A 27,500-nucleotide genomic window follows, 5' to 3' on the forward strand; every position below is an offset into this window, starting at 1 on the left:
ATAATTCTGTTTGTAATTATATTGCTTAGCCTATCAGTAATGCTTTAACGTGATTAAAGAAAAAGAGGATAAGGCAAAGAGACAGAAAGAGAGAGAAAGAAAAAGAGGGAGAGAGAAAAAATAGAGAGAGAAGTGTCCATGACATGTGGTAGGGGGAACGTAATATTTATTACATGGTTAAAAATGCTAGGTGAAGGTAGTGATATAGAGGAGAGTTAGGAATATAATTTTAGCAGAGGGGTGATGTTCTGATGGTGAGATTAAAGAAAATCAGAGAGAGAGAGAGAGAGATGGTTGTGGTGGAGGTTGTGATGTCATTCCTAATGCTAAAGGATGCTATTTATGTGACACCTGTACTGATGGGGTGGGGTGGGGGTCACCAAGTAACTTGCAAGACAAAAACCCTCTCAACTGGGTGGGAGAGAACAACGAGTAATTTAAACAGCATTCAGTTTTGCTCGGGTGAAATCATAGAATGTCAAAATTTGTGCAAGCATACGTACATATACACACCATGAGCTTCCTGCTGTTTCCGGTGCTTTTTACGTGCCTCTGGCATGGGACCCAGTCAGTGGGCACTGGCATCAACTGACTGACTCCCGTGCTGGTGGCACATAAAAAGCACCATCCATATGTGGCTGATGTCAGTGTCCTCTGACTGGCTCCCATGCCAAAGGCACGTAAAATGCACCATCTGAACATGATTGATGCCACGCCCGCCTGACTGGCTCCTGTGCTAGTGGTATGTAAAAAGCACCCACTACACTCTTGGAGTGGTTGCTGTTAGGAAGGGCATCTAGCTGTAGAAACAGTGCCAGATCAGATTGGAGTCTGGTACAGCTGCTGGCTTTCCAGACCTCAGTTAAACTGTCCAACCCATGCCAGCATGGAAAACGGACGCTAAACGATGATGATGATGATGAAATTCCCTCATAAGGTATTGGTTGACTTGAGTTATAATAGAAGAGACTTGCCTAATGTGCAGAGTAGTGAGAGCGAACAGGAAATCATGTGAATGCAAAGAGAATGCTTTAACCACACTTGTAGCATATGCACATATGTGTATATATATATATGTGTGTGTGTGTGTGTGTGTGTGTGTCTGCATATGTGTCATGTAAAAAGCACCTGAGCTGGTGCCTCATATAAAGCACTCAATACAGTTTGTAAAGTGGTTGGTATCCAGCTGTAGAAACCATGCCAGCATGGAAAACAGACGTTGAAAGATGATGGTGATTACATGTGTGTGTGTGTGTGCATACACATGCACATATCTGCATCCACTCACTTACACACACACACACACACACACACACACACACACACACACACACACACACATTTGCATAAATCTTACAGGCTTCTGAATAGTCTCCATTTACTAGATTCCACTCTCAAGATATTGGAAGATCTGAAGCCATAGCAGACACACTTGACCAAAGTACAACAGTAGGATCACACCCGGAATTCAGTGGTTTCTGCATGTATAATCCTTACATGTTGAAATGTATGTATATTTAGATGTTGATGTGTGTTCACCTTCCTGTGGATATATGAGTGTGTGTATGCATATATACTGATATAAGTGTATGTATGCATGTATATTGATATGGTTATATGTATGCATACATACATCAATATATATATTGATATGTATGTACACAGTATGTTGATATACTTATGTTTGTATACATACTTGTTTCATCAACATTAAACATCCACTTTTCTATAGTTGACTCATATGAGTGAGTTTGTGTATACATATATATACACTTTAAATGATAGTGATATATACATGAACATGTGTGGATGTAGTTATTGCATCATATGTAATCAGTGTATCTTTTGTGTATGTGTATACACACACACACACACACACACACACACACACATACACTCACACACACACTCACACACACACACACACTCACACACACACACACACACATACACTCACACACACACTCACACACACACACACATACACTCACACACACTCACACACACACACACACACACACACATACACTCACACACACACTCACACACACACACACACACTCACACACACACACACACACACACACATACACTCACACACACACTCACACACACACACACACACTCACACACACACACTCACACACACACACACACTCACACACACACACACACACACACACACACACACACAAAGTATGTGAGGGATCATAAGATGATATATCATAGCTGTTAATGTATTTATGTAAATATATGCAAATTTATTCGTTGGGTTTCTTTTTGACAAAACTTTGTTTTGTTTCAAGAAAGTCTCATTAATGAATCCCCCCCTCACATCATCTGCACCACCCCTAACTATTCTGCACCACCCCAACTTTACCTCATTCTCACCAGTCATATTTCATCTTTACCTCATTTCCACCTTACCTCATTCCCACCACCACCACCGTCATAATCTACCCAATATGCAAGATCAGTAAGATGAGGGATGTAAGTCCCAGTTGGGTTCATATGTCCCCCGGGTAGGGAGGCAGAGGTGTCATTTTGACAGCCAGGGTAGGGTTGTACTTCATATTAATTGGGTGGAGTGTTTTGATTCAACTCACTTGTCTTATTATTGTTGTTGTTGTTGTTGGTGGTGGTGGTGATGTTGTTGCTGCTATTGTTGGCAGTGGTGGTGGTGATGTTGAAGTTGCAATTGTTGTTGGTGGTGATGTTGCTGATGATGTCGATGCTCTTGTTGATAATGAATTTTCCTTCTCTTTTTCACTCTCTCAACTTTTTACTTGTACATTTTCTTCACCCAAATTTTTCTCTTTTGATTTTTTTAATCTTTCTTCTCAATTCTCCTTCCTATCATTCTTCTCATATTTATTTATTTTTTCTTTTCATTTCTTTCTCTTTGCTTTTTTTTATTTCTTTTTTTTTTCTCTCTCATATACTTTTTTTTAGTAAATCTTTCTCCACACCACATTTATCTTAAATCTCCATAACCAAATACATACTCCCACGCATGCACACACACACAGACACGCATATTGAATATTAATGGTGTATTATTCATGTAGATTTTTAAAATTCTGTACGGGTATATGTCCTTAGACACACACACACACACACACACACACACACACACACACACTCTTACACATACATGTGTCAAAATTGGTAATTATCCATCTATTATAACCAGAGGCAATTATATAAGAAATGAAGAGTCCCCAATGCTTTCAGCTGACCTGCTAGATATAGCAGCAGCTAAATACTCCTATTGCTTGGAAAAACAATAAAAGAAGGAAGGATGCACTGGATAACGTAGTCCTAAATTGATTTTCTCAATATAAGATAAGGTGGCCATGGTAAGAATGTCTGCTTGTTCTGTATTGACTTGGGCTAAGAAGCCTCTATATGTTGATCTATATATTGAAAAGACAGTTTTGTATCCTGGGTGGGAATATGTAGTCTGTTACTAAATAAGTTGCCCTCGGGGTTAGAAGCTTGCTTTGCAACCATTGTGTTTCATGTTCAGTTCCCACTAGGACAAGTGTCTTCTCTTATAATCCTGAGTCAATCAATGCCTTCTGTGTGAATTTGGTAGATGGTGTGTTGAATCCACTTGTATGTGTGTCTTTGTATCTGTGTTTGCCTCTCCCAACACTTGATAGCTAATGTTAGTTTGTTTATGATCCCGTAACTTAGTAGTTTGACAAAAGAGATTGATAGAATAAATACCAGAGTTAAAACGAAAACGAAGTACTGAGGTTGATTTATTCAAATAAAATCTTTCAAGGTTGTACCAGCATGGCCAGTTCAATGTCTTAAAACAAGTAAAAGAAGATATATATATATAAAAGCACCCACTACACTCTCTGAGTGGTTGGCGTTAGGAAGGGCATCCAGCTGTAGAAACTCTGCCAAATTAGACTGGAGCCTGGAGTTGCCATCCGGTTTCACCAGTCCTCAGTCAAATCGTCCAACCCATGCTAGCATGGAAAGCGGACGTTAAACGATGATGATGATGATGATGATATATATAAAGGAATTAAAAGTAATGCTATGCTACTTTGTAATAATCCTTGAGCTGGCAGAATTGTTAGCACACTGGACATAAATTATTATTATCATGGCGGCAAGCTGACAGAATCGTTACCATGCAGACCAAAATGGTTTGCAGTATTTCGTCCGTCTTTACATTCTGAGTTCAAATTCCACTGAGGTTGACTTTGCCTTTCATCCTTTTGGAGTCAATTAAATAAGTACTAGTTGAGCACTGGGGTCGATGTAATCGACTTGACGCCTTCCCCCAAATTTAAGGCCTTGTGCTTCTAGTAGAAAGGATTATTATTATTATACAAGAGTAGATATTAAAACGATGATGCTGATGTTAAACTTTGTGTTTGCGCTAAATAATCGCAGGACTATAATATGAATTGGAGTTCTAAATGAAAGCTGTTGCATAATTTAAGTTTTAAATCTTTCTCTCTCTCATATGTATAAATACACACACACACACACACACACACACACACACACAGGGAGAGGCTTTTCAAAGTCAATCGCAAGGCACTGGTTTGCCTGAGGCTATAGTAGAAAACACATGCTGAAGATGTCAAATAATGGGATTGACCCCCAAACGATATGGCTGGGAAGAGAATTTCTTAAATTCAGCCTTGCTTGCATACTTGTGCACTCAAACACACCACAACACACATCACCACACACACGCACACACACACACCTCACCACACCTCACCACACACACACACACAGAGGCATATATCCAGTGTGTTCTCATATTGTTCTCCAAATAACCATTCTATATTGATTAGAACTGGGATGTTTCTAAGTTGATATCTGACTCGGTTATTTATAGAGGAGGAGATAGATGGGTGTTATCTCACATTGCATATTGGTGCTTATTGGTCTAAACTGAAATTTCAATTATATCAGCTATAGTCCTTATCTACTTTGAATACAACCAAAGAATTATTGTTCTTCCACATCATCCCTTTAATCGTCATCATCGTCATCATGTTCAGGTTTTAATGCCAGCAGTTGTTACTTTTACAAAAGTCTACCTCTTCATTGCCTCCAATCTTAGATCTGTTTTAACTATCTGACCTCACATTTTCTTCTGCTTCTTTGCTATCTACTCATGGAGCCAGTACGTGATCTCTTGGTCCACCAGAATAGATAAATCTTTCACAAATCATGGCCTACTGCCTTATTCTTTTTATTCTCAGGTTTTTGTTGGAATACACTGCCTTTGCTTCAGTTAAGTTTGAAAATAAAGAATTTAGTAAAATTACTTTGTCGTTAAGCTGATGCTTAGAACAAAACGTTTAACATAAAATTCTGATAGGTTTCAACTTGGATCACTTTAGAATAGGAAATTTGTATAATAGAAGCAGGGGTGGTCTCAAGTGGATTGATATCAAAAGAGTTAGAGAATTAAAAAAATAAAACATAAAAGAAAGATGACATTGGATAGTATACATCCAGTTACAATATTTGGAATGGTCACAGGTGGAATGTCTTTCAACATATATCTATTTACTTCATGTTGAGTTAGGGTTAAACACTATCACTTTTTGGTTTCCACCCATTTACCCATCAGGCATCATTCATTCTCAGCATATGATTATCATTGCAATCTTGGTTTTAATGTCTGTTTTCCCATGTTATCAGGGTTTTGATGAATCTGAAATTGAACAACATCTTCCCATGGAATTTAAACACTGCATAATTTCATAGGGAACCAGTATTCTTAGTTCACAAATTAACTTTATCTTATTTCTCTCTAACATAAGCAGCTTCCTCTACCAACTACTACTACTTATTTTTTTTCATTTCAACATACAACATTCAATTGCATTACCTGTCACTTCTGACATAATACAAGCTTTATAACTATCCCATCTTCATACATACACACTTCCATCTGCCCATCAAACAGCTGAATGTTATCCACATCACGCTTGACAGTCTAGAGTTCTGCAAAAGAGCATTACTTCTCTTATGACGAATCTTTATCAAAAATTGCTTTAAAGTCCAGTCACATTTTAAAATCAAGTCTGTTTTTAGCATTGTTTATAAGTTAATTTATCACATCCAATATAACCTATCCCATTTGTTCCTTTCCAGTGGCTCCAGATCATTTTCATTTACTGAACATGGTCATTGTTAATATCCACTTTCCAAGCTGGCATGGGTACCACTGTTTGACATGGCTCTAATGTCATCTTTGGCATGGTTTCTTTGACTGGATGCACTTTCTAAAGCTTGCCACTTTACAAAATGTACCGGATGCTTTTCATGCCATCAGCATGAATACTAATGAAGCTATTCTTTTTAATAATATTAATTATATGGATTTCACAATTGAGCTAATCATCAATGCATGGTTGACAGTCAATTTTTGAGGGAAGATATTAGTCTCAGTTGAAAATGCACCTGAGCTATTATCATTGTTTCTGTGAGTTTTCCAATAAATTAAGGTGACAAACTATTTAATGTTTGTATTTTTCTGAGATGAATTTATAGAGAAGTTTGTAACAATTTTCTTCATCTTGGATATGGTTTTGACATGATTTGATTGGCATTCTTTCCAGTTGTCTCTAGGTAACATCCCTAAGTTATTCCTAACTATCTGATGACGATTGGAAAGAATGCTAATTCAAGCATTGTAACAGAAGTGTGGAAAATATTCTGAAAGACAAACATTAACTTTGTCTTTGTTCATTATCAGGTACCATTTAAAGGTAGCCAGGCTAGATAGAATTAAATGCTTTTACCCATTATACCACATATAAATAGTCTACATATAAGTAACATAAGATAGATGTAAACTCATTAGTGGCAGTCATATTGGATTAAACTTGGCGCCATTTTACTAGTGTTGATTCTCAGTTACTGTTACATAGACTACTGCTTTTATTTTCCATTGTTTTCACTGAATTTCTTTGTCTGTAATGGAATCTTAATGATATGCTTTCCTTCTTCACACTATACATGCTTGCCATTCCTGACTTTATAGTTTTCACCTCTGATTTTTAAAGATCTTCATATTTCTGCGATTCTAGCTTTTATGCTCTCTCCCTATCTTCTTTCTACAGCTTACCGTAAGAGTACGAGTTTCATATTTTTCTGTTATTAGACAGACATGGTTGTGTGGTTAAGAAGGTTGCTATGCAACCATGTGGTTTTGGATCCCATTGTGTTCTACCTTGGGCAAGTGCCTTTCGCTTACTAAAGTCCTGGGCTTACCAGTGTCTTGAGTGAATTTCGTAGATGGAAACTGTGTGGAAGCCCAACATGTGTGTGCGTGTGCATTTGTATGTGTATGTATAAATGTGTGTATGCATGCATGTGTGTGTGTATATATGCATGCATGTGTGTGTTTGTATGTATGCATGCATGTGTGTGTGCATGCATGTGTGTATGCATGTGTGTGTGCATGTGTGTGCATGCATGTGTTTGTATGCATGTGTGCATATGTGTGTGTATATGCATGTATATATATGTATGTATGTTTGTGTATATGCATGCATGTGAACATATATGTATGTGTATATATAAGCACACATGTATATGTATGTGTTTTTCATCGTTGCGTTTGTCACCCCTCTGCTACTGTTGGTTTGTTTACAACCCCATAACTTAATATGACAGGAACACGTGAAAGATAAAGATAACTCGATTTGTCACAAAAACCCACATAGAACAGAACATTAATAACATAAATTTAATCCTCATTGCATTGCTAATAACGAAGACTTTTATTATAGATTTCTTTAAAAAAAAAAAGTATTTTTGATTAGACTATTATTCTTGTTATAGATTTATCTATAAAAAGGAATTCATGAATGAAACAAAAGCATGAGGAAAGGATAGATTTTCAGGTAAGATGAAATTCGAGATGGTTCTACTTGCTGTTCACTACTCACCTAGTTCTGTCTCAGGCTACTTACTGATTATCTGTAACCTGTGATACAACAATACCTTCGATATCTTTAGATCAATATAAAAAAATATATATATATAACAATTGATTTCCAATGATGTTGGTAAACATTATTTGCTTTTAATATTTATTCATAAATGTACTTTCTGGGAGTTTGTATTTTTAGCTAAATGCACATATTTGCATTGTTTTTGTTGTCAATACCAGATATAAACACATACACAGACATGCAGACACATGCTAAGAAAAGAGCTGCTATTTGGTTACATCAGCCTACTAGAAATAGCAGCCAAATTTCCCTAAAATCATACTTGTTAAACTTATGTTCCAAACACCAGCCTAACGATGAAAACATTTTTTAGTAAATTCTTCACTCTTTTCAAAATCATATTTCTGTTGAAATACAGTCTTTGTTTCAAGTAATTTTGAAAACAAGGAAGAATTTTCTAAAATAATTTTGTCAATATTATGCCAATGTTTAGGAGATAAATTGAACACAAAATTCTCATTGAAGGCTTTACTTTAGATCACGTTAAAACAGAAAATTTTTATCGGGACCAAAGGCAGTGTCAGGAAGGTTGGTATCAAAATGGTTAAATAATCATAGTATACATTGGATAATGCAGTTTTGCATCACCCCTAAAAGAGAAAGGTTGATCATAGCTGGAATATCTTTGGTGCTAGGGCTACTCAGTGATGCATGACCTTGGGCTAAATGGCAACATGCAGACAGATGTTCCTGAGGTATGTGTGTAATATGAATCTAAAGGCTGGATACAGATGAAGTGAGGTGGAATGTGGGTATTGGAGTTATCAGGTGATATATGAGAAGAGTAACTGATATTGTCTGTTGTTAGACTACCATTAGATTGTTGTGAATGGTGGCCAGGATGGATAAAAGATAGTAAATATTGGATGATAATAAGTAAAGATTAGGAATTACTTGCAACAATACCCTCCTTGCCTTAGAATTGACTAAAACACAAAAACTACCAAATGTGCAGGTGCTGCATTAAAAGCCTGTCCGATGCAAGTTAGGTTGAGAGAGAAAAAACTGACATAAGAATGGTAGTGTTGTTAAGGAGTTCACTTTTCAACAACGTAGTTCTGGGTTCAGTTCTTCAGTATGATTCTAGGGTGCGTTTGCTATCATAGCCTTGAATTGACTGCTAATGTGGGAGTAACATTTGGTATACAGAAATGATGCAAAAGCTCATCACATTCATCATCACTTAGCTTCTGTTTTCCATGCTGTCATGGGTTTGATGGTTTGATATATATTTCCATTAAACGTGGATGTTCTATTAGTACAAACTACACTGCAGTAGTTACCTTGAGAAAAACTCTCATATTGGCTTTTGGTGCAAAATACACTTTTGTTTATACCACTAGTGGGTCAGCATGGAAGGTGAATGTTAAACAATGATGATATATATATATATATATATATAAGCAAAATAGCTGGTTGTAAAATCTCAAGAAGAGATCAGAGTAGTAACTATACTAAAAAGTAAAGTTAGTCGCCACATCAAAGTGGTTGTTCCATGTAACCACCAGTAACCAGCTGGCAGACAATCTGCCAGGGGTTAGACTAGTAGTAACATGGGGCAGCCACTTTGATGTGGCAACTGACTTTACTTTATATATATATATATTATATATAAAATTTTTACAGTCTTTTCCTTGTAAAACTCAATATGTATTCTATTAAAAAGTATTGAATGACCCTTCAGTTTAATTCTAAATTATTTCTGTATATAACTTCACACAAACACACACACATATAGACAGACAGATATCTGTTCAGTTGTGGTTCTAATTTTACAGCAAGTTTGTGTGAAGGCGCGTGGCTTAGCGGTTAGGGCATTCGGCTCACAATTGTAAGGTCGTGTGTTCGATTCCCGGCGACACGTTGTGTCCTTGAGCAAGACACTTTATTTCACGTTGCTCCAGTCCACTCAGCTAGCAAAAATGAGTAGTACCTATATTTCAAAGGGCCGCCCTTGTCATGCTATGTGTCACGCTGAGTCTCCCTGAGAACTACGTTGGGTGTACACATGTCTGTGGATTGCTCAGTCAGTTGCACGTTAATTTCACGAGCTGGCTGTTCTGCTGATCGTATCAGCTGGGACCCTCGTCATCGTAACTGACGGAGTGCTCCTTACAGCAAGTTTAAAAGGGACACTTACTAACGTGAGGATGGGGTATCAAGACTGAGAAGATTCAAATCTATGATGAAATTCATGTTGGTTGAGAATCTGTCACACCAGATCACTCCCACTGCCCTCTGTGTTCAGATCCTGTTGAGATCAACTTTGTATAAATATGGTTATACACACTTTCTGGATACAATGCAGGCATAGCCATTTCATTGAGAAGTTTGTTTCCCAACCACATGGTCCTGGGTTCAGTCCCATTGCATAGAAACCTTGGGCATATGTCTTCTACAATGGCCCTAGGCTGACCAATGCCTTGTGAGTGAATTTGGTAAATGGAAACTGAGAGGAAGCCAGTTGTATATATATGTTGGTGTGTGTGTGTATTTGTATTGTTGTTGTCCCTCATCATTGTTTGATAACTGGAGTTGTTTTGTTTATGTCCCTATATTTTAGTAAAAGAGGCCAATAGAATAAGTGCCAGACTTTAAAGCGAATAAGGACTGGGTTGATTTGTTTGACTAAACCCTTGAAGGCTGAGCCCCAACATAACTACAATCCAATAACTAAAACAGATTCTGTGTGTGTGTGTGTGCGTGTGTGTGTGCGCACGTGTGTGTGTGTGTGTATGTGTAAAACTGTTGAAGTACCTCTCCACTTCTGTTCAAGACAGAAGTCATATTCTTCAGTAGAAATATCTGTAATATTGCCACAGTTCTAACTGATCCGAAGATAAGTTATTGTTGGTGTGAGGGTTAAGTGAGAGAAAAACTGAATGATAGAGAAGGGGCGTGAGATAGGCTGGATGGGTAAATGGGTAAGAAGTGAGAAAGAGAATGGGGGGGGGGCTACATTAACTGGATGATTGGATCTGGTGGGGTTGTGAAGAAGGGGGCGGGTGACTGGATGGATGCTGGAATGCGGGGAGGATAAGAGAGAAAGGGAGAAGGGGAAAGAGAAATGGATAGATTAATTGGATGTTAAGATGCAATGAAGAGACGGAGAAACAGCAGATAAACTGAATGGATGATTCGGTCTGATGAGAAGTGGGGAGGAAAGGCAGACGAGGTGCGGGAGGGGTAATAGGATGTGTGGAAGGAGGAGAAACAGATAGAAAGAAAAAGAGAAAGAGAGAGAGAGAGAGAGAGATTAAATCAATCAATGAAGGCCAAAATGTTACTTTGGTAATAAACTGAATATAATGAAGAAGTTGTGTATGTAATGGAAAAATGTATTTTAGAGGAATTTTATATATAACTGTACAGTGAAGAGAATTATAGCAGGCTGTGTCGATAAGACTCTGACCTCCAGGTCAAAAGACTGACAGCTTTTTCTCCCTGGCCAAGTCTACTTAACACTTAATGGGAACCAAAACGAATGTTGTTGTTTGCTCCCGGTCAGTGTCTTCAGTTGTGTACGACTGATAAAAATAATTCTGAAGATGTATCCTGAAAGTCATCACCAACATCACCATTGTTTTAACGTCCCGGTCCACATTTCCATGCTTGCATGGGGAGGACGGAGTTTATTGAGGCAGATTCTTTAACAGCTGAACACCCTGCCTGTTGCAAACTCTCACCTGTTTCCAAACAAAGGAATAGATTTTTCTCCTTGGCCAGACATGGTTTTGCAGAATTTGGGAAAAGAATGACACTGAACGTAATATTTCCTCTTGGCCAGATAAATTTTCATAGAAGATTGGAATGAATGACAACATTTGTACGATGAGGATATTTTCTCAAAACCGTCACATGATGTCAGCACAAGGAGAGAGAGAGAGAGAGAGAGAGAGAGACAGACAGAGAAAGAGAGAGAGGGACACACACACACACACACACAGTGGCCTACCAAATTCACTCACAAGGCTTTTATTCGCCTAGAGCTACAGTAAGAAGACACTATTCAAAGTTGCTGAGTTGCAGGACTGAACCAAAAACCATGTATTTGAGAAGCAAACTTTTGAATCATGCAGCCAGCTTGCACATCTATACTCACACACACACACATATGTGAAACATTTTAAGGGTCTCCCACCAGCCTCTTTGTGATTAAACATCTGTTCAGGCCAGAAACTGTATCTTTCAATAGAAATAATGATATTTTTATTTAGTGCCTCAATACCAACTATCTGTCAAGTCTGAAGATTATAAAGATAATTGTTGATGTGAGGGCTTCATTCTGCATAATCATCATCATCATCATCATCGTCGTCATTTAATGTCTGCTCTCCATGCTGTGGATATACAGAATAGAGAGAAACAGGGTAGGAGCAGATAGAGTGTATAGATGTATGACATGACTTTCTGTCAGCAAACCCCCACTATAACCCCCACATTGCCCAGTGAGAGAAGTATAAGCTATAATGCTGTTAAGACACCTCTGATGCTTGTGGTAGATTTGAACTCAAGACTTACACGATCTAGGTGTTAGTTAAACACCATACTTCTCTCAGCCATTTCACCTCTTTTACAGGACAAACATTTTATCACTCAGCTGTTGCAATTCTTTGCCATATGTCAGAATAGAGCAAACAGATGCAGAAATGTTAGATAAACATACAAACCAAAGGCATATCTCACCTCTCCCTCTTTCTAACACCACCCCTACCTTTGCTTTCATGATTATTTTCCTTATTGTCTTTAGTTTGTTTAATCTAAATTAGTCATCCTGTGCGCCACACCTGAGCATTGGAAGCACTACAAGTTTATGGTACCCTGCACATCTCGTGTGAAATAGTCACCCTTAGCTGGTTTTTTCTTACTTTGTAATTAAAGGCAAATTTAGTGTTACATTTTACTTGCTTCAATCACTGAATACAGCCATGTTGGGGGAACTGCCTTGAAGGGTTTTAGTTGAACATATCAACCTCTAGCGCTTATATTGTTTTAAGTCTGGTGTTTATTTTATTGGTGGGGCATGACAGACTCAGATGCACGCATGCACACACACACACACACACACACACATACTTGTCAGGCTTCCTTCCACACAGTTTATCTTTTACTTGTTTCAGTCACTGAACTGTGGCCATGCTGGGGCACCAACTTGAAGAATTTTAGTGGAATGAATCAACACCAGTACTTATTTTTAAAGATTGCTACTTTTTTTGTCAGTCCCTTTTGCTGAGTCGCTAAGTTATGGGAACGTAAACACACCAACACTAGTTGTCAAACGGTGACAGGAGGCAGGCGCGTGCGCACACACACACACACACACACACACACTCACACGTGTGTGCACATGACTGGCTTCTTTCAGTTTCTTCCTCACAAGACTTCAGTCAGTCTGAAGCTACAGTAAAAGGCATTTACCCAAGATGCAATGCAATGGGACTGAACTTGGAACCATGCCACTGATCCACACCGGCATCTGTAGTTTTCATCTATGAAATCCACTCACAAGGCATTAGCTGGCCTGGAACTACTGTAGAACACACTTTCCCAAGATGCTGTGCCATGGGACCGAACCTGAATCCACACGGTTGAGAAGCAAAGTTCTTAACTGTGCAGCCATGTACCCATGGTTATATTTTCAACATCACCCTCACCTCCCGCACACATACATTCATGCACATATATGATTAAAAATGAAAAAGTATTTTACTGTATATAACAATGACTTCATTTTTCTGGAAGAGTTTTATGAAAAACACAGATTTTAATAATCCATTTTTATTCTTCCAATCTGTTTTGTTCCTTGATACTTTTACAGATACAATTAAATTACATTCTTTTTACCCCTGAACAATGCATAGCTCAAAGTAATATGTACTGCAGACAACAGCTAAGCCTAATGATATCTGATAACCTTTCTTGCAGACAACCTGCTAAATATATAACTAAATCTCCCTTAAATCACACCTTATCTTATTAAAAAGCAAAAGTCAACATGTGATAGTGCTGCTGTTGTTGTTGGCACTCCGTCGCTTACGACGTCGAGGGTTCCAGTTGATCCGATCAACGGAACAGCCTGCTCGTGAAATTAACGTGCAAGTGGCTGAGCACTCCACAGACACGTGTACTCTTAACGTAGTTCTCGGGGATATTCAGCATGACACAGAGTGTGACAAGGCTGGCCCTTTGAATTACAGGTACAACAGAAACAGGAAGTAAGAGTGAGAGAAAGTTGTGGTGAAAGAGTACAGCAGGGTTCGCCACCATCCCTGCCGGAGCCTTGTGGAGCTTTAGGTGTTTTCGCTCAATAAACACTCACAACGCCTGGTCTGGGAATCGAAACCACGATCCTATGACCGTGAGTCCGCTGCCCTAACCACTGGGTCATTGCGCCTCCACTGTGATAGTGTAGTCCTAGATAAACTTTGTCTGGAAAACAAAATGGGATGTTTGTGGTTGAAATGTCTTTGATAATAGTTCTCCTTGATCAGCATTGATCTGGTGCTAACATCATTGTCACCATTATTTATTCTCACACCAAAAAGCAGTTATCAACCTGCTAGAAATAACAGCCAAATCCAAATCTCATGAATCACAGTCTACTCACCAAAAAGGAAGCAGACATTGGGTATTGTAGAAAAGACAGGATGGTCATGGAAAAAAATACTTTGCTCTTAGGTCCACTTGACTAGGGCTAAACAACACACCTATTCAAATTAGGCTTACCACACTATTCTGCCTTTAAGAGAATGTAAGAAGATACGAACGTAATTGTTTTGTAGGGTTGTATAATTAGCTGAAGGAAATTGTAAAATAACGAACACCCACACACACACACGCTTATGTGGAGAGAAAACACCTGTTAAATAGATGAATTAACTTTGCATTCACAATACATGTGCAAAATTTAATTATCCTCTCTCAGCAGGTGCCCCTTTTCATATGTGTTTAAATATAAATAAATGAAATGTGACTCCACTCTGACAAACCATTTCCAGTAAAAAAAAAAAGTACTTTTGAAATTCCAAAAGAAAAAAATGGTAAACAAATATATAAAAAAGAATCCATTATTCTCCAGTTACTTTATTCTCAAATAAATTCTTTGTAAATGTTTTCTGAATGTGTGTGTGTTTTTGTGCCCTTGTTAGTTCACCCATCCATCATTTGACAACTGATGTTGGTTTCTTTACATCCCTTTGACTTAACGGTGTGGTGAAGGTGACTGACAGAATAAGTACCAGACTTTAAAAGTAAATCCTGCGGGCAATCTAGTCAACTGCTCCAGTATGGCTGCAGTTAAAAGATAAAGCACCTTAGACTTGGAGCTTTCTCTGTGCGAAAATCCATGTTGGCAATTTCAAAGAACGGTTGGCAAATAGACTGTAAAACCTTGTGGATTGTTGACCAAGACAAGTCTTGAAGACTTGAATTATAGGAATGAAGGTAGGAGAATCAATTTTAAATGTGGTGTTTAGAAAGCAGTTGGAAGTGAGAAAGAAAGGGCCCATCATTTGGGTCTTGAAAAGACTGTTTGAGGATTTTGAATTAATGCCATGTATCATGGACAAATCACTCATCTCTAAGATATTTGGTTCTTACACAGTGCTCCCACTACTTCCAGCAGGGCTTGATTAAGAGACCCATAGAGGCCCTTAGCACTCAAAAGATTTTGGTACCTCCATATATAATTCGAAATGTAAACAATAATAAACCATAAAATGAATTTTTATTTTTCAAAATGAAACAAAACTAACAGTAAGATGGGAAATAATGTTTATTTTTGTATACTTCCACTTTATCTATATTTGAAAAGTTTCCTCTTAGATTTTTTAATTGCAAAATAAATCTTTAATCAGATTCTCAAAATTAATCTTACGTAAAACGTCTGCTTCTATACTTTGTAGAGATAAGGCATTCCGAATATTATCTTAGCAAGTTTAAAGTGATTTCTTTTGTGCCATAAACCATTTACCATTTCTATGGTGCCCCCCCCCCCACACACACACTTTCCTTGATGCTCTAAGCATGTGCTTATTTTGCTTAATGGTTAATTCAGCACTAACCTCTAGTGTTGAGCTGTGCTTTTTTCTATGGTAATCATAATATAGCTGAGTGGAATAGTCTAATGGAAGATAAATGTCCTAGCCATGGATATGGCATAGACTATGAACAGTGGCCTCTTTAAGTGGTTAGTGGTAAGCCAATACCCTACCATTTCAGCTAGTTTAAATTTTGGGTGTGAAACATATATTCTGGATGACATGTTTTGAAAAATATTTGGAAGAAAGATCGAATTCCCTTGTTGGGTAAGTATATATCAGAAGTTACAAATTTCTCATTACCAATTTTTTTCACATAAATTAGTCAATATGGGAAATAATAACAAATTTGGAACAACCATATTAAAATATCTGAATCATTAACATTTATTTATTTATTTTTATTGGTGTTTAAAGCTGTTTGAAATACAGTTTTACATAAAGCAATATTTACTAAGATCGGTGTTGGCTTGGCTGTGTGGTCAAGAAGCTCTCTGTGTAATCATGTGATTTTGGTATCAGTCCTACAGCATGGTACTTTGGCCAAGTGTCTTCTATTATGGCCTCAATCCAACTAATGCTTTGTGAATGAATTCATGAATTTGGTAAACAGAAACTGTATAGAAACCCTCTCTCTCTCTATATATATATATATGTATGTATATATATAAATTTGTAGTATAAGATATGGATTCAGAGAATCATGCGACTATCACAGAAAGCTCCTCCAACAGACTCGGCAAACAATCCACAGAGTAAACCAATCCAGAGATGTGTAATGCAGAATGTCCATACAGCTGAAATCCAGATCTAACGTATAGTCTGTGTCTGTTACCCCTCCCCCACGACACCACTAGAGAATTGGTGCTGGTTTGTTTATGTCCCTGTAACTTACTCTGTCAGTATCTTTTGCTGAGCTGCTAAGTACCAAACTTTAAAAGAAACAAAAAAAAAACAAAGAAAAATATAAGTACTGTGATCAATTTGACTAAAAAAACTTTCATAACAGTGCCCCAGCATGGCCACACTCAAATCACCAAAAACAAGTAAAATACAAGAGCACTCAGAGAGCACAGACCTCCATCAAGGCAACACCAATGTCCTCTCTGAAATAAACTCGACTGCTCTCACAAATGAGAATACTAAAAATGAACCTGGCCGCTCTCAAAAATTAAGTAAAAAAAACAGGAAAATAATCCAGAATCCTTGTTTGGTACCAGATCGATCCCAAGATCTAATCAGTTTGTGCCAGTCATAAGGCCAAACATTTCTGAAAGTTTCATTTAAATCCATCCAATGGTTCTTGAGATATCTTGTCCACGGACAATCAAACAAACACAACTGAAAACAATACCTCTGCCTTCACTATGGTGGAGGTAATAAAACATAGAGGTTACTGGAATTTCATGTAACAATTTATGTAACAAGATTTTGACAGAAATTTTAATTCAGAAATTATTGATTTGATATTGAAAGAATTGATTTTAATAGACATGTAGTAAATCTTTGGGAAATATTGAGTAATAGATAATTAGTGTATAGCAAATGAGCAGAAAGGACTGTATTAAAAACAAACATCATTTTGGAGGAAGGAAAATTAAGCTAAGTGTTTATCATGGCATCTGGAAGATAAGAGGTTGGTGGTGGGCTTGGAAGAGCTGTTGGAAGTGAAGAGAAGAGATATGAGAATGAAGGGGTTTTGACAGTGGTTGGCAGTATAGGTAGGAGATTCAGAAGAGCAGATGTCAGTTTAGTAACTATAGACTCAGAAGAAGGTCCCAGAACAATGGGTGGAGTAATATCTAGATTGTTTTGTCAGTATGATAGCTTTTCTAAGTGTATATGCGTTTGTTGTGTGGACATACACTTCTGTGTGTGTGTGTGTGTGTGTGTTCATGTGTATTTACATTAGAACACACGAAGCACTGCAGCTGATCTACCGAACCAAGCTTGATAAATAAATAAATAAAAGAAATGCTTTTGTATTGAAACTTTAGGCCTGACTTTCAGTGCTGCTAACCCTAATCTATGAAACCGCTTTAAAAGTAACTAAACTCCAGCAATAAAAGTAACTACTACTCCAACATCAAGACTGAAATCGTTGATTTAAAATTAATAAAGTGTAAAAATTCATGAAGTCGCTTTATGGCAATTTGAACTGCTAAAAATAATAGCAAAATATTCTCTCAAATCGCATTTTATCAACCAAAAATGAAGCATGGGTTAGATTGAAATGTAAGGTTGAAATTCTTAGGACTATCAACCTCATGAAGATAAATAGTTTGGCTGTATGGCTAAGTCTGCTTCCCATCCATGAGGTTTTAGGTTCAGTTCCACTGCATGGCACATTGGGCAAGTGTCTTCTATAATACTGGGATCCAAAACTTTGTAAGGGGATTTAGTAGATGGAAACTGAAAGAAGCCCATATATGTATGCAGCTATGTATATGTGTGTCTCCTTGTCTTGGCATTATGCATCAGTTATAAACGAATGGTACTATTATACAATGTCCATCCAAGGGGAAATATTACTGTTTCTTGGAAACAGTTGAAGGTGGGAGGCAGGAAGAGCATCCAGACATAGGAAATTTACTGAAATGAATTCCATCTGGTTTATGCAAACAGGGAAAAATGAACTTTAAAACAATAACGATTATCTTTAATTTGTTTCAGTCGTTAGGTGGCTATGCTGGAGCATCACTTTAAAGAGTTTTTAGACAAATGAATTGACCTCAGTACTTCTTTTTTAAAGCCTGATACTCAGTCTATCAGTCCCTTTTGATGAATCACTAAGTTACGACGATGTAAACTAATCAACACCAGTTGTCAAGCAAGTGGCGGAGGACACACACGAATACAAAGACACATACATACACATATATATGATGGGATTCTTTCAGTTTCCCTCTACTAAATTCACAAGGTTTTGGTTGGCCTGAGGCTATTTTAGAAGACATTTACCCAAGGTACCATACAGTGGGACTGAACCTGGAACCATGAGATTGGAAAGCAAACATCTTAGCATGCAACCATGCCAGCACCTATATATGATGATGATGATGATTTGCATACACACCAGAACATCATGTAGAAATAATATATCTGAAATCTCAAAGATGGAGATGGATGTGGTTGGAATGTGTTCAATTCTAAGTCAAGACTTATTTGGTCAAGGACAATCCAGGGATTTAACAACAACAAGATAAATTGTAAAATCATTACCAACAAACTAATCAGATGAATCTTAAAAATAATGTCCAACACTGTCTCTTTTCTGTTCATATGAATAGTCTGATATTTATGTTCTAATCTATTAAGTTGGATTCTTAGAATCTCTCTGTCTAGAGACTTAGCAGTAGTGTTGAAATCATGACAAACAGTGATTTGGAACCAAAATAATTGCTATTTACAGTTATGGTTTTCCAAATATCCCCTACTCAGGAATAAAAAAAAAAAAATTATAGCAACCTTTTACTAAAACCAAATAACATCTGCTGAAAATAACTCCACCCTGAAATTCTACTCCTTAGAATGGCAATTCTTAAACTATAGGTTGCAATGTAATTCTTAAAGGGTTGCGAAGACAACAATCTTTTACTTTTGAAATATTTGATAAAATGTAAAATATTCATGAATATGTTACATAAGCCACAAGCAAAATGGCTACAACACAACATCATAACATTCATTGCAAATAAAAACTGACAAAAAAAAATTCCCTGAGAAAACTACTGAATGTTAATTTTATTAAATTTTTGGAAAATTGCTTTTTGTTTAAATATTAAAAGAGGGGACATAGAAAAGGATTATTGATTTTGCCAATGGATTATAATAGTAAAAGGTTGTAGTCACCTCTCTAGAACACAGAGGTGAAATGTGCCATTATTAAGATTTTTGAATGGAGAAGTTCAAGATTTTGACATGCACCAAAGAGTTACATCAAACAATGAAAAGATGCTGTCAATTGCAAAAGGTGTGACCAGATTGTATAAGAGTGAAATCAATATATATATATATATGCGTGTGTATATAAATAAAACAACTGGTTTGACATTAGGAGATCCTAGTTCCTGTGGAAGATTTTAAATACCACCTGGATAAGTCTCCCTTCCAGCATCATCAGTATAGAGTAACCATCAGGGACTCACTGGGCTTATTGATTACACACACTCACACACAGTCATTGAAAGAGTCTATGCCAGGGCAGAGAACCCTATTTCATGCTAGGGATGAAGTGTCTTCATGTAAGAACTTGTGAAGTAAGGACATTTATACTGAAAAAATTAACTTTTAATTCTACAAACTGACAGGAAATCAAAATTAGAAACACAGTCAAATCAAAATCAAAATGAAAATTGTAGTTCTGGCCGATGCCAGTGCCGCCCAAATGGCACCCATACTGGTGGCACGTAATAAGTACCACTCAAGCATGGGTCGATGCCAGTGCTGCCTGACTGGCTCCCTGTGCCTGTGACATGTAAAAAGCACCATCTGAACGTGGTCGATGCCAGTCCCCACCCCAACTGGCTCCTGTGCTTGTGGCATGTAAAAAGCACCATCTGAACATGGTCGATGCTAGTCCCCACCCTGACTGGCTCCCTGTGCCTGTGGCATGTAAAACGCACCATCTGAACATGGTTGATGCCAGTCCCTACCCTGACTGGCTCCCATGCCAGTGGCATGTAAGAAGAACCCACTACACTCTCAGAGAGGTTGGCATTAGGAAAGGCATCCAGCTGTAGAAACCTCGCCAGATCAGACTGAGCCTGGTGCAACTTACTGGCTCGCCAGTTCCCAGTCAAACCATCCAACCCATGCCGGCATGGAAAGTGGACGTTAAATGATGATGATGATGATGATAGGAAAGCAGTACATTTTGAATTCCTGTTGCTTATTGTGAAGGCACTTGGCCTGGTGGTTAGGGTGTTAGTTATCTTTTACTTGTTTCAGTCATTAGACTGCGGCCATGCTGGGGCTCTGCCTTGAAGCATCTTTAGTTGAATGAATTGTCCCCAGTACTTCTTTCTTAAAACCTAGAACTTATTCTATCGCTCTCATTTGCCAAGCCACTAAGTTACAGTGACGTAAACACACACACACATGAAAGAAGCCCGTCGTTTCCGTCAACCAAAACTACTCACAAGATTTTGATAGGCCCAAGGCTAATGCAAGACACTAGCCCAAGGTGTCACGCAGTGAGACTGAACCTAGAACAATGTGGTTGGGAAGCAAGCTTCTTAACACACAGCCACGAGCATGCCTATTTAATAGAATTTTCTTTAAAGATGACATGAATTTGAGGGCATTCTAAGACTGGTGATTATTATAATTGATGTTTATTGTAAACATTTCACTGGTCAGTGCCTGCAGGATAATCTTGTGTGGTGTAAAATAAGAACTAAAGGTGGTTGCAGAAAAATCTGAGGTCAGTTCTGATTGAACAAACATGTGATTAACCTGTCTGAAGCTGCTCCTAATTCTAAGACAGAAATTTGTCCTATTTTAAAGTGATTTAAATTAAAACCTTCAATCAAAATTTCATATTAATTCATGTTCAAACCCTCAGCTTAATAATGACTAAGTAATTTCCCCAAATTCTTAATAATTTTTAAAATAAATTAAAACACAAGCAGCATGTTTTAACAGAAATATGGCAACGGAAAGGTTACATATCTCGGCCGTGATCAATTTATCTATTTTTCAGGCATAGTGTATCTTGGATTACATTATCTAATTTGTCATTTCGCCTTTTGCGATTTCACAGATTTAGCTGTTATTTCTAGCAAACCAAGCGTTGAGGCTTCTTCGAAAGCCTGTTAGATTTAAACAAGATCCGTTTGGCTCCATATACAAAGAGTTCTAAAATGTTTGTATTTATTAACACAGACATACTGGCTGCGTACAGTTAATGAGATGGATTACTGACCTCGGAGTTATGAGTTCAATTATTCTTACAATCGAAGAACACGATTCTATTTGCTTACACATTTCTTCTCTGAAGAGCCGCACCTAGATTATTATTCGTCTCCACCTCACCTTATGTCACACACATTTATACTCCTGTTTGTTTACGTTTCCTGGTCCGACTCATACTGACACAGACTATCACCAGCTTACCAATTCTTGTGACTAAACTTAATAATAGGATTACACCCACTCCTTTTTATGGTTGAGTAGCCACTTTATAAAACTGACTCCAACTTAGATAGATATATAGATAGATAGATAGATAGATAGACAGACAGACAGACAGACAGACAGATAGATAGATAGATAGATAGATAGACAGACAGACAGACAGACAGACAGATAGATAGATAGATATGTGTGTTGGGATCAATAATACGCCAAAATTAAATTTTGGAGGAAACAGTTTCTTTTAGCATGGAATTAAATATGTATAAATAGATTTTTATAATTGTGTGTGTATACATATATGCATGTGTATATATGTGTGTGTGGTGGGAGAAACGTTAGTATGTGTATATGTATATCTATGTACATCTCGGTCTCTTTAGTTCACTCGTTCTCAATCTCTGTGTATGTATGTTACACGTGTACGCTTGTATGTTGATTCACGTATGTATGTATGTATACATGCACATACGCGTGCGCGTTTATCCACACATCAACACGCACATTCGCGCGCGTCTAATTTCATATAAACGATGGGGAAACTTTTTTTTCCTCCTCAGTCCTTAATCGATACTCTATGATGCTAGACCCTATTATAAACGTATAATATCTGTATTATATCAGTATATCTACTAAACTGTACCAGTGTTCGCTTAATTATTTGCTGTTCTGCGTCTTTTTTTTTTCTTCATTCTCTTCTCTTCTTTCTACAACTTTACCGAAGCGTTTTTAAAACCTCATTCAGCATCATCGTAAGAGGTTTTTATATCCACTGTTTGATTATTCACTTCATGGCCATGCTCACACGCAACATCAAACAATACAGCATGAAATCTGCCTCTATCTACAACTATCATCACACAATCAACTACTACACACACATCTTCCACCTAACGCCACCATCACCACAATCACCACACCTATAGGGATACTATAGACTTCAGCTTGGCACCCCTCCAACTCTCTCTCTCTCTCTCTCTTTTGCAGTCTATCTGTCTCTCTCTGTCTTTCTTTTTCTCCTTCAGTCACATTCAGTAAATTCTAACTGTGGTGCCGAGTCGTTCCGTGCCGGTGGTGTGGTGCCGATATCGTACTGTGTGCCATGCAAGTCCGTTTATATAGCACTGGAATCAAAGCTTGTAATACTGTGACTTGACTGAAGGTGGGACGTGACCGAAAGAGTGGGAGTAGCAGAAGACTGGTCTGTTTTGTTGATAGTAGGAGTTTTGACATCTTTTACTCTAACTCTTTCGCTCTCTTTCTCTCGCACTTACTTTCTATCTGGTTCTCCCCGCCTCTTTGAGAAACGGGAGTGGGTGTGAGTTCTGCTTGCATGTCTTAGTCCCAGAGGAAGACCACCACATTTACTATTCTTACTCCTGTTGTGGAAACAATTGCTCTTGTTAGCAGCGTGCAACTTGCTACTCCAATGGAATGATGACACTATTCTGTAGCTGTGCCAATTCCCTCTCTTCAGATGAACAAGGTGAGAACATTTTCGGCGAATTTCGCTTTCCTTTTCTATTATTGTTCATTGTTTTGTTTTTCTTGTTTCATGTCTTCATTCACCCCTTTCACCCGGTCTTCTCATGTTTTCTTACCGATGTTTTCTTACTATAAGTGCTTACGAGGCTGTTTGAATACCGGTTAAGAATGTTTGTATTGTTTCTCTTACCTACACCATTATCATCACATCCATCAGCGTTATCATCATCGTTACAACCTATATCACAACCGTGCCTCCTCTTCGTACAGGTTTGAAATCGGTGCTCTTTCTCTCTGTCTCTTTCTTTCTTTCTTTCCTCTTTCACTTCCATTCTTCCTCAAGATTCTCTTTCATTCATTCACCCACCCTCTATTCTATTTTGGCTAACTTTGAATCGCTAACACTGGATTTTAGAGGAGAAAGTATCTGAGTATTGTCATGATGATGGTGGTACTAAGAATCGTTGCTGCTAGGTTTGTAATGGTGATGGTAAAGATTATACTAAGTTTGTGATGATGATAGTGGTGGTGATGATGATAATATTAAATCAGTGATGGTGGTGGTGGAGGTAGCGATGATACTAAATTTGTGATAAGGATGGAGGTGACGATGGTAACAGCGATGGTGCTAAGTTTGTGATGATATTGACAATGATGCTGCTGGTAGCGATTTTACTGAGTTTGTAACGATGATGATGGTGATAGCAATAATTCTAATTGCTAGCGATGATATTAAGTTTGTGGCGGTGTTGATGGTAGCGACGATGATAGTGATATAATAATGATGGTATTTGTACACAAGTTGTGGGTTGTACTCAAGGTAATATTGGCACTGTCTGTGATAATGATGGTGACGATGAGGATGATGATGATGATGGTGATGATGTAAAGTTTGCCAGTACTATTTCCTTATTTGCATCTGGCACTGTTGATAGCATGCTGTGTTATTTGCATGGCTGCGTGGTTTATGGTGCAACATTGCTAGTTCAGCCAAATCAATAATGTAGTGGTGGTGGTGGCGGTGGTTTTGGTTTTGAGGGTGGTGGCGGCGGCAGTTGTGGTCATTGGTAAACTTATGTCAAGCATTTCAGTACTGTTAAGAAAGAAGATGGAATGGAACGATGTAACAGTAAACAAAGACAGGCGGAGCAGCTCAAAAATATTTGTGAGACGACTGCATATGTTTTGGATGTGCATATTATACTTCGCATCCACATATAAACATGCATAAGCTGACATTGAAAAAATGCCGAGCAGATGGAACACTTGCTTGTAAATAGAATAATGAAAGAAGCTTACATGTAAATATACAAACATTGTCACACTTGTCACGTCTGAGAGCAAAATTCTTGTAAAATTCTGTTGAAAGTAGTAAGAATGCTTTCTTATTCTTACGAGCGTCAAGACGTATCAGGGAAGCAACATACGTGCAGACACATACACACATGTGTGTCATTGTGTGTATATGAATACAGGGGAGTGTATTTGTGTATGTATTTGTGAGTGATTGTGTGTGTGTATGTGTGTGCATGTATAATCGTATGTATGTATGTGTGTGTGTGTGTATGTATGGTATGTGTGATTGAATGTGTATATGTGTATGATTGTATGTGTTTGTGTATAATTGTATGTGTATATATGTGTATATAAATGTGATTGTGTGTGTGTAATATCACACACACACACACACACACACACACACACACACACACACACACACATATATATATATATCTGTGTGTGTGTGTGTTTAAGTATTTAATCTATTAGATCTATATGAGAATTTCATACCGGTACATGTGTTGATATAATTAACTAATAAATATCAAAGATCTTCATTGGACATGAAAGCAGAGCATAGATCTAATGTTAATTAATAAAGTATAAATACACAGAGCATATCTAAATAATCACATGGTTCATAGCTGCTTCACTAATGAGATGAAGAACAAAAGTCCACTTTAGACAAACACTGCCAATAGACCATTCAGCTGATTGGCAAAAAAATTACTGTCCATCTACTTGAACAACTACCACTCCGTAGATGTGCTGTGTCTTCTCCTCAACCTCTTGTACTACTACAACGATTGCTTCTCTTCTGAACTTAGTAACCTGCCCACTACTTTTGTCCTTGCCTACTCTTATCCCCTGTATCTCCTCTTTTTGTCATTCTGATGTGTTCTCATTGCTCCCAGGTCTTGTTGTAAATGGGTGTGGCTGTTTGGTTAAGGAGCTTACTTTGTGAGCATGTGGTTTTCGGTTCAATTCCACCATGCAGTACCTTGGTTAAATAAAGTGTCATCAGCTGTAGCTTTGGGCAGACTGATGCCTTGTGAGTGAATTTGGTAGACAGAAACTGTGGCAGTCCTTTGTGCGTGTGTGTGTGTATAAGTGTGTGTGTGTGTAAGTGTGTGTGTGTATATATAATGTGTGAGTATATATGTTTGTGTATGTGTATTGGAGCCTGGTATAGCCTTCTGGCTTGCCGGTCCTCAGTCAAACCGTCCAACCCATGCCTACATGGAAAGCGGATGTTAAACGATGATGATATATGTATGTGTCTGTATCTGTTTGTCAACCCCACCTCTGTTTCACAATCGGTGTTGGTTTGTTTATGTCCCCATAACTCAGAAGTTTGGCAAAAGAAATCAATAGAACAATAGACTTAACAATGATTAGTACTGGGGGCAATTTGTTCAACTAAAACCCTTTAAGGTGGTGCTCCAGCATGACCACTGTCCAATGACTGGAACAAGTAAAAAAAGAAGATAGAAAGATAAATCACTCTTTTCCTGTTTCTAGAATCCCCACCCTTTCTATGCTGTTGTTTAACCCCAGGTCAGAGCTGAATGAGTAGACATATGACCGAAGGCATTCTACCCTTGATCAGCCTGTCTTTTCAAACCTAGTTTATTCCATGATTAACAGCAGTCAATATCAAATTTTCACATTGGTTTTATTAACCTTTACCCTTTACCTTCTCCTTGTTCCAGTTACAGGATTCAGGTAATGTCAGGGCACTGTCTTGAAGGGTTTAGTTGAGCAAATTGATCCCAGTACTTATTTTTAAAACTTGGTACTTATTCTATTGGTCTCTTTTGTTGAACTGCTAAGTTAAGGACTGTCAACAAATATCGGTCGTCAAGAGATGCAGTTGGGTGGACACAAAGATATACACACACAAGCACACACACACACACACACACAAACACACACACACACACACACACACACACACACACACACACACACACACACACACAATATGCTTTCACACAACTTCCGTTTAACAAATTCAATCACAAGGCATTGGTTGGTCCACAGCTATAATAGAAGACACTTGTCCAAAGTGTTGCACTGTGGAATTGAACCTGAAAGCTTGTAGTTGCAAAGTGAGTTTAAAAAAAAAAAAATTTTGTATGTGTGACATGAGAGAAATTTGGCTGCTCTTTCTAGCAAATAGAGCACAAACTAAGGAGGTCCCTTGTTGTTTAATCCTCAGCTAGCTCTAATTAAATAGCCATGTGATTAGAAGGCATTCAATCATTACCATTCCATCTTTTTCCTATGTGCAGGGAACCCGTCAATCATATTATCTACTGCATCCCTTTTTAAGATGGTAGGGCACGATCAAAAAAGATTTGGTTTCTATTTCTAGTGGATCAACCAGCCATGCAGATGTTCTTGTGTTGGTTTGAGTTTCCCTCGTATATACTCTTTGGCATTGACCTTCAGTCGTTCCAACTAAGCCTCAACCATATTGATATCAGCAGTCTGTGATGGGGAGGGGCTATCATAATTATGGGCACTGCCCGACCTCCTCTTCCTT

General features: G+C 37.9%; 1 protein-coding gene across 10 annotated transcripts in view; it reads left to right on the forward strand.

The window, feature by feature from the left end:
* LOC106884182 (glutamate receptor-interacting protein 1) overlaps positions 1-27,500 on the forward strand; it is a 542,605-nt gene that overhangs the window by 156,635 nt on the left and 358,470 nt on the right. For 3 of the 10 annotated variants that reach the window (XM_089349521.1, XM_089349485.1, XM_089349495.1), the window contains exon 1: positions 23,204-23,672. The exons of 5 other annotated variants lie outside the window; for them this stretch is intronic. In XM_089349521.1, coding sequence (XP_089205647.1) covers positions 23,621-23,672 — 52 coding nt within the window. In that variant the 5' untranslated portion in view covers positions 23,204-23,620. Of the gene's footprint in view, positions 1-22,895; positions 23,673-27,500 lie in introns of those variants that run through there. 2 more of the 10 variants (XM_089349553.1, XM_089349535.1) reach the window with 2 other exon arrangements.

Source organism: Octopus bimaculoides, chromosome 1 (assembly GCF_046866305.1).
Source record: "Octopus bimaculoides isolate indiv1 chromosome 1, ASM4686630v1, whole genome shotgun sequence".
NCBI classification, from domain to species: Eukaryota; Metazoa; Mollusca; class Cephalopoda; order Octopoda; family Octopodidae; genus Octopus; species Octopus bimaculoides.